The sequence below is a fragment of the Neoarius graeffei genome, chromosome 2 (assembly GCF_027579695.1).
Source record: "Neoarius graeffei isolate fNeoGra1 chromosome 2, fNeoGra1.pri, whole genome shotgun sequence".
In the NCBI taxonomy this organism is placed as follows: domain Eukaryota; kingdom Metazoa; phylum Chordata; class Actinopteri; order Siluriformes; family Ariidae; genus Neoarius; species Neoarius graeffei.
Window position 1 is genome coordinate 52,614,635 of NC_083570.1, and position 13,589 is coordinate 52,628,223.

The following is a 13,589-nucleotide window of genomic DNA, read 5'->3' on the forward strand; positions in this document are numbered from 1 at the left end:
TTTTTTTCCCTTTCAATTTTATGGTTATGGCTCTCTAATTGCATTTTTTAAAATCCCTAATTGTTCTGCAGCGTGAACGATATGATCACATTTAAGACTTGTGCCATCATCTGGATCATATTTGGTTGGGAAATATTAGACCAGTCTACAGTTTCTCTCTGAAATGTAGCTATGGCTAAAAATCCAGAGAGAGTAACTAAAACATTGCCACTTTCAGCAGTCAGTCTTTTAGATGTATTTTACTGTACTTTTTAGCATCTGTGCTATGTTTCTGCAGTGTAAGCACTGAAATCAGTAAGAACATGATGAATCATAATCACGTGTGTATCCACGGTTGATAAATCAGACTCCTGCTCTGTACGTCTTCAGATTCAGTGACTCGTAATGAATAGCGTGGAGCAGAACAGCCTGTCTCATGTCGGTCAGGAGGAATTAGATCAGTGAAGGTTGAGAGCGGTTTTATTTGGAATACAGCTTGAGTGGAGATTAGTCACTGACGCGTGCTGTGCCTGACAGTGTGCCAATCTCTCAGTAATAGATGTTCCTGAGAAGCGTGATGATCTTCACAAATGAAAGTGTGTTATATATAACTAAAGCCAATGAAAATTTAAAGATCACACTTATGGCTAGAAACACAAGTTTACACAGTAACCCAGCAACGAGTGTGATATAACTGCTGTAAGTGCTACCGATGGAGGAGTTAAACACATGACTCCATTAGAATAGCAGCCAGCCAGGCCTCCTCCACACCTGGTAACCAGGTCACGTACATGCAATAATGACTGCTAGTGCATAAAAGGTTAAAAGTATTTGAAATGGAAGGTATTCAGCACAGATGTGCTCGTCCAGTACTCCTAAAATAAGATCAGAGGCTCATGTGCTGCATACACCGCGGCTCTTTGTGTAAGATCTGACTGGATGTCCAGGTTGTCTCCTTTCCAGGAGATCAGAGACTGCATCACACGGTATCCCCAAGCACTCCATAGCAGCACACTCGCACTAACTCTCTGGAGTGGAACTCAGTCAGTGAAAATAAGCAAAATATGTTGATGTTTGATAAATGACTTAATTGTAACAGGAAGACACCTCTAGAGATCACAGTTTACATTTTATTTGGACAGAAGAGTGGGTGGGTTGGGTTTACAGATATGGACTGTAAACAAAATCCTAATCTACAAAGAAAGTCAACAAAAATAAGTCAAATCAACCGATACAGATAGACAAAAATAAAATCTCCAAGGCTGAAATGTATTTTTATAAACAGCTTATTGTCATGGCTCAAAGTTAATTCTATAAATGTAAAGATTTACTGTATACACATGCAGAACCCAAAGTCCCAGGGATGGAGCCCAAGTACAGCTTGCGCAGGCCTTTAGATCAGAATGCTCCGGCTGTGGGGAATGTATTTAGACTGAATGGTGCTACTCTTCCTTTGAAAAATGTATAAGCTTTAAAGAGGAGTACCGTTTTCTTTGGCAACTCGCTCAATTTCACAAAGAAAGACAGCTTCAAAAGTATGGGACGTCTCTATCACGCTGTATCCAGAATGCACATCTGATTACATGCATACAACTAAAGTGCATTTGTTTAAGAAAGGATAGAGCCACAGTTATTTAACCAACTCATGAACACAAGCAGCACGAAGCTTAAAGCCAACTTAAGACTGGTGCAAAAAGTAAAACCGGATTGATGAAATAGAAAGGAGTGCTCCTCATTAACAGTTCAAGTGCCTGCTTAATTGCTTCACTTGTGGGAGAATCATAAAGCATTATTTTAAGTGTGCACTCACTCATCACAAGCCCTTCCCTGATCATCCTACTTTTGGCTGAACTGCATTAGAAGGGTTGTAGCGTCAAAAAGCCGAGCCCATCATACCAGACCCCTCCTTTGGAAGGCCGTAGTCCCCATATTAATAAATAATTTCACATCATTAGTCATGTGTAGCCATTTACCATAAACAGCTCCAAGCAATCCTACAGGTTATTTAATACTCTGGCATATATTTTGTTAAGATTCCCAGAATATGCAGGGTGAGTTTGACCCTCAATTGTTACAGGCGGGGAGACCTGTTCTACTCTGAAATGCCTTGCAATGCGAAATAAGGAATGGTGACCAACAGAGCAGTGAGCAATGTAAAACACTAGGAGTAACAAATAATCATTCCTGTGCTGCATTAGGACCCTGAAGTGGAATGGCTTACAATCTATTAAGCCAAGTCTACCCCTTAGACGATTCCCCTAACAACTATATCCTGTCTAAAAGCAGGCCACACATAAGGAGTATAGACTTGGTGCAGACTAACAGAGGATGTGCTTATACGTTACTTGTAGCACCAATTAACCAGGGATGGCAACCAATCTGAGGAATCCATTCTCCATTCCTTCTCCTCCAGCCTCCACTTTATTGAAGTTTATTGTAAGGATAGGGTCAAGGAGGAAAGAGCACAAAAGTTTTAGGATCAAGGGGGCATTTTCAGAGTTCATTCCTCATCAGAGCTGCTGTTGTCCATAGAGTAGGCCATGAAGAAGAGATCGGGCCGGGTTGGCACCAGAGGATGCTCGGGTTTCACAACCTCAAAACCCATGTAGTGGAAGGTCTTCATGATGGACACTGCAACAAAACACACAGCTTGAGGACTGATGCCATAATTTCTAACTTCTGATTCATATAAGCAAGGGAGGGAGAAAAAGCAGCTACGTTCACACTGCAAGGCTTAATGCTCAATTCTGATTTTTTGTGAAATCAGATTTTGTGAGGTCGTTCACATTAACAAATATGCGACTTGTATGTGATCCTCAGTATGAACGAAAAGCGACCTAAAAGTGTTCCGCATGCGCATTGCAGGATACGACAACGTCACACGCAGTGAGCATGGCCAGTGTTTACAGAAGTAACCTAAAGTTTCCTGTGTATGACAGTAGCCAGCATGGAGTACCTGGCGATGATGCAGTTGTTGCGACGGAGCCAGAACATGCACAATAGCCTGATGTTAAGGAGGAGGTTGAGAAGGAAGAGGGCAAGGGTTTTGGCTCAGGCGTTCTGTGGGGTAGTGACTGACCTCCGTTCAAAGGAACATCAAAGCCATGTTGTAACTTTTGAGAGACCCGCCGCCTACTTCAGCGCAGAATAGTGACGTTTGTGGCTTGTTGATGACGTGCAAGTCAGATGAATGCGACCTGGCGGTTCAGACTGAAGTCGCATATGAAAAGATCGGATAGGAATTGGAATTAGGACCACATATCCAAACGGCCTGGGTCGGACTTGAAAAAGATCGGATCTGTGTCGTTCATATTGTCAATAAAAGATCGGATACAGGTCACATATGGGCGAAAAAAAAAAACAAAAACGGATTTGAGTCACTTCAGCCTGCAGTGTGAACGTAGTGAAAAAGTCTTACTTCGATCCTCCCTGGTTTTGTAGAACCACAGGAACACATGGGCAACTTTCAGACTCTCCTCTGCAAACTCCAACAGACTGGTAAGACTGGAAGCACACAGAGGGACACATGACGCACTGGTGCTTTTACATAATCCCCATCTTACATAATGCAGAGGCAGCTGCAGCAGAACTAATTTAGCTCCTCACTAACTGATAGTGGCCTATTCATCTGCACAGAACAGGCCACAAGGTGATTGTGAACAATGACTCACTGCTGGACATGTGACTTGTACTCCAATAAGCAGAATCTCATTAGTATTACTGTTCATGAAGGAGACGTTAATACAGTGACTCCGGTAGCTGAGCTGAAGGCTGTAACCTCAACACTGGGTTAAACTCATTCAACCAAAACAGACTTCAACTGCTCGCACTTCTGAGTTTTAGTACATTTAACCCTCCAATAAGCACACACTCTTGACTCTTCCTGAGAACATTATAACAGAATTAAATATTTAAGTGCTCCTTATGCTGAAAGAACAGGATACCAATTTAAGCATTATGCATGCTGTATGAACGATTGTTTTAAAAGTGATCCTTGCAGTGGAAAAAGTAATTGCGTTGTGCGTACCCCTCTTTGCTGCCCTCCGGCAGAGCTCCACTGGGGATCTCCAGATAAAGGCAGTTGGCTGCCAGCACCGTGTCCCAGCAGGAAAATCGCCGCTCACCCAGTTTGTACTGGAAGTGCAGGATTGAGGAGGTTCCACTGACTGCACCCGACTGAGTCACAGTCAACCTGTCGTCCTAAAAGACAAAGCAAAACTGTAAACCTACACATCTTCCTAGAGCAATCTTTACACAATTAGCACCAACAGGTACTGGTCGTGGTGGCATGGTGGTTAGCGCTGTCGCCTCACAGCAAGAAGGTCCTGGGTTCGAGCCCCGTGGCCAGCGAGGGCCTTTCTGTGCGGAGTTTGCATGTTCTCCCCGTGTCCACGTGGGTTTCCTCCGGGTGCTCCGGTTTCCTCCCACAGTCCAAAAGACATGCAGGTTAGGTTAACTGGTGACTAAATTGAGCGTAGGTGTGAATGCGAGTGTGAATGGTTGTCTGTGTCTATGTGTCAGCCCTGTGATGACCTGGCGACTTGTCCAGGGTGTACCCCGCCTTTCGCCCGTAGTCAGCTGGGATAGGCTCCAGCTTGCCTGCGACCCTGTAGAACAGGATAAAGTGGCTAGAGATAGAGGTGAGGAACCAGTAGCAAAAGTGGTTTGGCTAAAACTAACCAGAATCTGCTTTAATAGGCCCTTTCACATGACTGTGTACGTCAGTCACATACGTATGTAAAGGATCTCTCTCTCTCCTGACAAAAATATGTATGTCACACTAAATTGAATTTAGGCCTCACTTAATCTCAGCAGCTCTGCAAAGAATTAAGGCAACAAGTGAACGGTGAACATAGTAAAAACCTGTTGTACTGTGAGAGGTGTGGGGAAAGTTTCAAAATAAATATTTAGCCATCATTTAAAATATTACAAGATATTAAGAACCAAATGTGCTAGGAGAGTGAGCAATCAAACAACTACCTCATAAGACAGATGTTGGATGCAGTTATAAAGGCAAACCCTATCAGAGGATATTTACATCATGCTCAAAGAGAAATGCAAACTTCTTTATTCCTGTAGAATTTGGGTTTTTCCACAAATTATATATCCTGTACCTCAACTATTTTACATAAAGGAACATTTGTGAATGTACACTAAAAAGTGATAGAAGCTGGTTGGTTGCCAGGCCCATGAGGTGCTTTGCATCTAAAATCTGTATCCCACCCATAGGATTGTGTTCAAACATCAAATTATAAAAGATTCACATTGAGCAAATCACAAGAATCAAATCCTATTTGAAAAAGCCCCAGACAGTTATACCAGTGCAAGTCCATCCATGTCAGCTCAAATACACAAACCTGCTGTACAAAAAAGTGATTGTTAATTGTTTGCACATGCATGTTTTACCTTGTGAAGAGGTACACTGAGAGGGAGATCCCTTCCAGTCCCTCGCCCACTCGGGATCTTCGTTAGTGGGTGAGGGGCATCAGGAGCACCACAGAGGCCCTGGAGCCTGCTGCCTGGAGCAATGCAGTCTGGAGCCCACTAAAGAAGCACTAGATAGATCACAAAGGAAAATTATTGCATTAATACTTTAGCAGACCCCACACCAATGTGGTTCTTCCCCAAACTGCTGCCACAAAGTTAGAAGCACACAGTTGTCGAGAATGTTTTTGTATGCTATAGGATTACAGTTTCCAGCATGACAACACCTCTGTACACAAAGCAAGGTGTGCCAAGGTTGGAATGGAAGAACTCTAGTGTCCTGCACTGGGCCTTGACCTCACCCCTACTGAACACCTTCAGGATGAACTGGAACACCAACCTTGCTAAAGTGCTTGTGCTCCTTCATCTGCAAATCCACATTCACACTCAAGTTGAGTGGAAAGCCTTCCCAGAAGAGTAGCGCTGCTTATAACAGCAAAGGGGGAATAAATCAGGAACAAGATGTTCAACAAGCACACGTGAATATGGACAGTTGTCCAAAGGTTTGGCCATATGGTGTCAACAATAGGATACCACAGCACTGTTATCAATTCTGATTGGTCAGAAGGTGTTGATTAAATCTTCAACAGGAGGGTCCCACCTGTTAAGAGTCCCAGATGCACATTCTAATACATTTCCAATAGTGTTGGAGGTGCTTCCTCCTAGGCACATGAAGTATACTTTTTGAACTACTGCATCGGGGTGTGTGTGTGTGTGTGTGTGTGTGTGTGTGTGTACACATTCAAATTGCTATCCATTCACTTCCACATACAGAGACACCATGGGACGGGGAAGCTATCCAACACCCACAGACTACAACCATTTTTGCTTCCTTGGCTCCCAGTAATGGATGGCTGTAGCATCATTGGGATTCAAACTCATGACTTCCAGGAGACAGGACAGGCAGATTTTCTTGCACAAGGATGGGTCACATAATTAGATGAAAATAAAGTGTGCAATCTTTGCCATGTACAGTGATGCTAGGAAGCTTGTGAACCCTTTAGAGTTGTCTACATTTCTGCATAAATGACCTAAAGCATAAATCAGATTTTCACACAAGTCCTAAAAGTAGATAAAGAGAACCCAGTTAAACAAATGAGAAATTATACTTGGTCATTTATTTATTGAGAAAAATGATCAATATATTACATATCTGAGTGGCAAAAGTATGAGTCTAGGATTAGCAGTTAATTTGAAGGTGAAATTAGAGTCAGGTGTTTGTCATCCCATTGACTGAAATCGTGTGAGTGGGCACCCGGTTTTATTTAAAGAACAGGGATCTATCAAAGTCTGATCTTCACAACACATGTTTGTGGAAGTGCATCATGGCATGAACAAGGGAGATTTCTGAGGACCTCAAAAAAAGCGTTGCTGATGCTCATCAGCCTGGAAAAGGTTACAGAACCATCTCTAAAGAGTTTGGACTCCACCAATCCAGTCAGATTGTGTACAAATGGAGGAAATTCAAGACCATTGGTACCCTCCCCAGCAGTGGTCACCCAAAGATCACTCCAAGAACAAGGCATGTAATAGTTGGCGAGGTCACAAAGGACCCCAGGGTAACTTCTAAGCAACTGAAGGCCTCTCTCACATTGGCTAATGTTTGAGTCCACCATCAGAAGAACACTGAACAATGGTGTGCATGGCAAGGCTGCAAGGAGAAAGCCACTGCTCTCCAAAAAGAACATTGCTGCTCATCTGCAGTTTGCTAAAGATCACATGGACAAGCCAGAACGCTATTGGAAAAATGTTGTGGACAAAGGAGACCAAAATAGAACTTTTTGGTTTAAATGAGAAGCGTTATGTTGAGGGGGGGGGGGGAACAAAAAACAAAAACTGCATTCCAGCATAAGAACCTTATTCCATTTGTGAAACATGGTGGTGGTAGTATCATGGTTTGGGCCTGTTTTACTGCATCTGGGCCAGGACAGCTTGCCATCATTGATGGAACAATGAATTCTGAATTATACCAGCGAATTCTAAAGGAAAGTGTCAGGACATCTGTCCATGAACTGAATCTCAAGAGAAGGTGGGTCATGCAGCAAGACAACGACCCTAAGCACACAAGTCATTCTACCAAAGAATGGTTAAAGAAGAATAAAAGTTAATGTTGTGGAATGGCCAAGTAAAAGTCCTGACCTTAAAGGAACAGTCCACCGTACTTCCATAATGAAATATGCTCTTATCCGAATTGAGACGAGCTGCTCCGTACCTCTCCGAGCTTTGGGCGACCTCCCAGTCAGTCAGACGCGCGGTCACTCCTGTTAGCAATGTAGCTAGGCTCAGTATGGCCAACGGTATTTTTTGGGGCTGTAGTTAGATGCAACCAAACTCTTCCGCGTTTTTCCTGTTTACAAAAGGTTTATATGACCAGTGATGTGAAACAAGTTCAGTTACACAAATTGAAACGTGGCGATTTTCTATGCTATGGAAAGTCCGCACTATAATGACAGGCGTACTAACACCTTCTGCGTGCTTCGGCAGCGCATTGATATCTGAGCTCCGTATCAATGCGCTGCCGAAGGTGTTAGTACGCCTGTCATTATAGTGCGGACTTTCCATAGCATAGAAAATCACCACGTTTCAATTTGTGTAACTGAACTTGTTTCACATCACTGGTCATATAAACCTACGTAAACAGGAAAAACGCAGAAGAGTTTGGTCGCATCTAACTACAGCCCCAAAAAATACCGTTGGCCAGACTGAGCCTAGCTACATTGCTAACAGGAGTGACAGCGCATCTGACTGACTGGGAGGTTGCGCAAAGCTCGGAGAGGTACGGAGCAGCTCGTCTTAATTCAGATAAGAGCATATTTCATTATGGAAGTACGGTGGACTGTTCCTTTAATCCAATCGAAATGTTGTGGAAGGACCTGAAGCGAGCAGTTCAGGTGAGGAAACCCACCAACATCCTAGAGTTGAAGCTGTTCTGTATGGAGGAATGGGCTAAAATCCCTCCAAGCCGGTGTGCAGGACTGATCAACAGTTACCGGAAACGTTTAGTTGCAGTTATTGCTGCACAAGGGGGTCACACCAGATACTGAAAGCGAAGGTTCACATACTTTTGCCACTCACAGGTATGTAATCTTGGTCTCATTTGTTTAACTGGGTTCTCTTTATGTACTTTTAGGTCTTGTGTGAAAACCTGATGTTTTAGGTCATATTTATGCAGAAATATAGAAAATTCTAAAGGGTTCACAAACTTTCAAGCACCACTGTAGTTCCAGCATCAGTGCCTTATAATAGCCAGGCTGTCCCTTTAAGCTTTCAGACACTGGAAAGTCCCTGACTGAGGGCCTTGGGGTTTTTCAGTAACTGCATCTTTCTTTCTCTTGAAGTTAATAACAGGCTGGTGATTACTTATTACAGCTGCTCTTCCTTATTGGTCTCTTCACGGTCATCATTTTTCCTTTATTGTATCAGGTGCTCTGATGCCCTATAAAACACCTGCACTGAGCTCAGTGTGAAAACCCTTCCAGAGTTCTGTGATCACACAGCGGAGCAGCATTAACGATAGGGCCCCGGATAAAGAGTTGAGCACTTTGCAGCACACAAATAACCAACATGAAGTAACTGGATGTCCGACATTCAGGCTAGAAATTGCGGAAATGAGCCTGAATGTTCAAACAGGAAGAACAGCAGGAAGTCACGCTACAGAAAGTTTTTTTTTTTTTTTAGTTAAAGACACCCCACACACCACTCATGCTCAGCATACAGAGGTTTAATCTTATCCTTTCTGCTCAGCAGGAATACATACGTTTCACTTTCTAGTCAGGCAAATACCTTGTGCTCAGGTGCCAAGAGGAACCGAGAGCAGACTGCTGACGCTTGGTCGAGAGGCACAGAGCAAACAAGCACAAGATGTGTAAACAAGTCTGGGAATAGCACGCTGCCCTGGTGGTTTGGGTTTCACCTCTGGGCTCACAGAAAAGCAAAGCAGCTTCCATTTTCTACCACCAGCTGCTTTGTGAAGTTGTTTATTCGGGCAGTTTAAACACCAATGATGCTACTCAAGGGCTTGTGGAATACATGTGCAAATAAAGAATTTATTATGCATCAACCTGACCGTAGCCCTTCTGTCCGAAATGACTCCAAACTTTTTTTTTTTTGGCTGGGAGGCAAATACAAATTAAGGAAACACCTTGTTGCTTGGTGCTCATTTTGGAGGAATGAGAGCCAGGCGAGGAAAGGGAGGAGCTGTGCTTTTGATACCCTGGCAACAATACAGGTAGTCACAACGACCCGATGTGCACAGAGAGGAGATGGAAAAACACTCCTTATGCCTTGTTAGCATTACCAGAGCTTTCAAGCCATTCCTCCGATCCTTGCTTTCGCTCCTATTTAGTGCTTTATTGATTCAGTATTCATTGGTTGCCATTGTGGTGAAACATCATGTGCCTGTAAAATAGCACACTTTAGTGCTTTTTGGCAAGGTGGCGATGTAAGAACGTTTCTTTAAAAGCAGCCAAAATGTTGGTCACATCAGTAGTCAGCCATAAAACATTTAAGAGCACCCATTTTGCACCGTTTTTCCATGTTGCTTATTTATAGAGCTGTGCATGACTGGGATGGAGATGCCAGCTTGTTTTGAAAGCCAACACTCCTCACCCTCTGACATTCCAACTCCCGCCTTCCCTCAGCAGTGCTAGGATAGCGAAACTTCACACAGACTTGTTCCAAGTTGTCTCTGCGTCGATCCTCCCACTTTACAGTAGGAAGATTAGGGATAATGTAAAGCAGCAGAGATACAAAGACTGAGCTCAATTTTTTGATCAACATCAGACAGTTTGTTGTTAGCATGGGTGCGTGTATGCATTTGTTAATGGGTCAGTAAACAAAGCAGAAATCAAGCCAACACTGCAGGAAGAGAAGCAGAATCAAATACTGAGGTGAGGTCATGCAAACTCACCAGACAAGAGGCCTTGTTAAAGGATTTGTGACGAAGCGATTATGTTTAAAACGTGAGCCAAGTACTCAATATCCTTTAGCATTTGTGCAAGGATACCAAGTCCGAGAGAGAGAGAGAAGGGGAAAGGTTCAGTTTCAAAACAGGAAACCCAAAAGTCTTCCAGGAAAATGGGGCTCAACTGCAGCAGCTAGTTTGCCCACCTCTCACCAACTGTGACAATGTTGGAAACATACTCAACATACAAGTGCTTCCTGAATTCAACTTAAAACAGTAGATTTAGTTTAATAAAAATCACCCCGAATCACACAACTCAGCAAAATACAGAACGTGCTCTGTGGGAAGGAACAGGATGGAACCATCCGTGTTAAAAGTTATAGTTGGCAGCAAAATATTTGTTTACTACAGGAAGTCAAATGCGCAAGAACCCCTTACAAAGACGCCAACAAGCTAAACCTTGTTAAACAGGTCAGTCTACACTCACAGCTTCAAACCTCCTGTGCACCAAAAGTCTACGGAACTTTCATTACCAAACATTAAGAGACAGGTTTACTGAATAATCGTCTAATGTTCTAGAAACGGTCCCCTTTCTGGGTCACTGAGGTGGTACCTACAATGGTAGAGCTTTTGTACTTGTATGTAGGCCATTTTTCATATGAATACAGCATAAATGTTAAACATGCTTTAAAAGGTACCTCACTTGTAAGACAAAGCTGATCAGGCACACTGGGACTTTTTTTTTTTTTCTTCCCTTGAGACAGAGTCAGCTTTCCAAGCATGAAAACATTTCAACTCAAGTGTAACCACAGAACCAAGCAGCAATCATACTATGCCATGTCAAGTCACGATAAAGTGACAGGACACACCTCTCGCACCTGCTGGAAAGGAAGCCGCCTAGTCACAAGTTAGTGTTGTATAGCCAGGTCAAGACATCCATCTCTATAAGCCAAGCTGTATCTAGCACAACGCTTTCCCGGGTGGTGTAGTGGTTAGCACGGTCACCTCACAGCAAGAAGGTTCCGGGTTCGAACCCAGCGGCTGGCGAGGGTCTTTCTGCATGTTCTCCCTGTGTCTGGGCGCTCCGGTTTCCCCCACAGTCCAAAGACATGCAGTTAGGTTAACATGGGGCAGCCTTGAGCAAGGTACCGGACCTCCCTGAGCACTCTAGTATGGCTGCCCACACGTGTGTTCACTGCTTCAGATGGGTTAAATGCAGAGGATGTACATGTGACAAAGGTTTCTTCTTATCTGTCTATAGAGAAGAAAATTATGCTACCTTTCCACCTTAATCTAAAGAAAGGGAACAAAACGTTTGTAATGTGCATCCGTCATTGTGAAGCCGAGAAGAACATCAGCTCTTTTCCTGCAGTCAGCACAGTTCTGTGCTCTTCCTGCTTAAGGCAGATTAATCCAAAAACAATCCGATCGAGCTCTATCTCCTGACAAGATTAAAACTACAAGCCGGAGAGTCAGAGGACTGTATTCTAGGGTTTCTAGGAGATTGATTGTGTATTACTGGAACACTCAGAAGCAGATGATGGATTCAGAGGAGAGGATTATGGGCCTTATTCTCCAAGACAGATCCTTCCCCATTGATCATGAGTAATGATTTGTTATTTTAGGTGTCAGTATTGTGTCCTGTAATAGAGGAACAACAACAACAACAACAACAACAGGCCAAGAGGAACAACAGCCTGCATCGCTCTTCACTGATTATATAAATCACAAGACACACAGCCAATGATTTACTCGCTCAATAATAATAATAATAATAATAATAATCCCTGTACAGTATAATTAGGCCAGAAGAGGTCCTCTCCCTCTCACCTGTCCTCTGTATCGCGCATGGTCTCCTGAGAACCAAACAGAGTCTTGTCTTTTCTCTGACAACCAAAGCAATAACTATTCAGCAGCAGCTCCACAGAGTAATTCACCATCCGGAACCCAGTCCGACCTGCAGGGACTGCTGCTGCTGGATCAGCGGGACTGAGAGCTCGTTTATAGCAAACTCCGTCCTAAACCTGCAGCCTCCACACCGCCGCGCTCCCAACACCCGGACCGGAAGCGCTGTGCGCGCTTTTAAAGGCCGCCCCGGTGCATCATGGGAGAAGCGGCAGGCTCAGGGAAGGAGCCCTGAAGTTGCTTAGTAACGGGCGCTGCTGAGTGGAGCACTCCGGCGCTGTGCGGTACTGACAATACTTACACGAATTTGTACTGCAGCGCCACTAATAATGGAATCGAGTCCGATTCTGATTCCATGTCATGGGAGTCGATAACAAGAATGGATTCTCATTCTCATCTCATTATCTCTAGCCGCTTTATCCTGTTCTACAGGGTCTTGGGCAAGCTGGAGCCTATCCCAGCTGACTACGGGTGAAAGGCGGGGTACACCCTGGACAAGTCGCCAGGTCATCACAGGGCTGACACATAGACACAGACAACCATTCACACTCACATTCACACCTACGCTCAATTTAGAGTCACCAGTTAACCTAACCTGCATGTCTTTGGACTGTGGGGGAAACCGGAGCACCCGGAGGAAACCCACGCAGACACGGGGAGAACATGCAAACTCCACACAGAAAGGCCCTCGCCGGCCACGGGGCTCGAACCCGGACCTTCTTGCTGTGAGGCGACAGCGCTAATCACTACACCACCGTGCCGCCCCTATATCTATCTAGATATCTATCTACAGTGCTGAGCGTAAATGAGTCCACCCCCTTTGAAAAGTAGCATTTTAAACAATATCTCAATGAACACAAACAATTTGCAAAATGTTGAAAAGACAAAGTTTAATATAACATCTGTTTAACTTATAACGGGAAAGTAAGGTGGCGGCACGGTGGTGTAGTGGTTAGCGCTGTCGCCTCACAGCAAGAAGGTCCGGGTTCGAGCCCCGTGGCCGGCGAGGGCCTTTCTGTGCGGAGTTTGCATGTTCACCCCGTGTCCGCGTGGGTTTCCCCCACAGTCCAAAGACATGCAGGTTAGGTTAACTGGTGACTCTAAATTGAGCGTAGGTGTGAATGGTTGTCTGTGTCTATGTGTCGGCCCTGTGATGACCTGGCGACTTGTCCAGGGTGTACCCCGCCTTTCGCCCGTAGTCAGCTGGGATAGGCTCCAGCTTGCCTGTGACCCTGTAGAACAGGATAAAGCGGCTAGAGATAATGAGATGAGAAGTAAGGTTAATAATATAAACTTAGATTGCACATTTTTCAGTTTT

The 13,589-nt window shown here is 44.2% G+C and overlaps 1 protein-coding gene across 1 annotated transcript; it reads right to left on the reverse strand.

Moving 5' to 3' along the window:
- Positions 1-1,095: 1,095 nt before the first annotated feature.
- On the reverse strand, positions 1,096-12,411 carry oaz2a (ornithine decarboxylase antizyme 2a). The gene is given in 6 exon segments (XM_060914391.1): positions 1,096-2,610; positions 3,398-3,483; positions 4,007-4,179; positions 5,386-5,466; positions 5,468-5,534; positions 12,197-12,411. Coding segments are annotated over 6 exon segments (648 nt in total). The 5' UTR covers positions 12,307-12,411; the 3' UTR covers positions 1,096-2,479.
- Between the last annotated feature and the right edge of the window lie 1,178 nt (positions 12,412-13,589).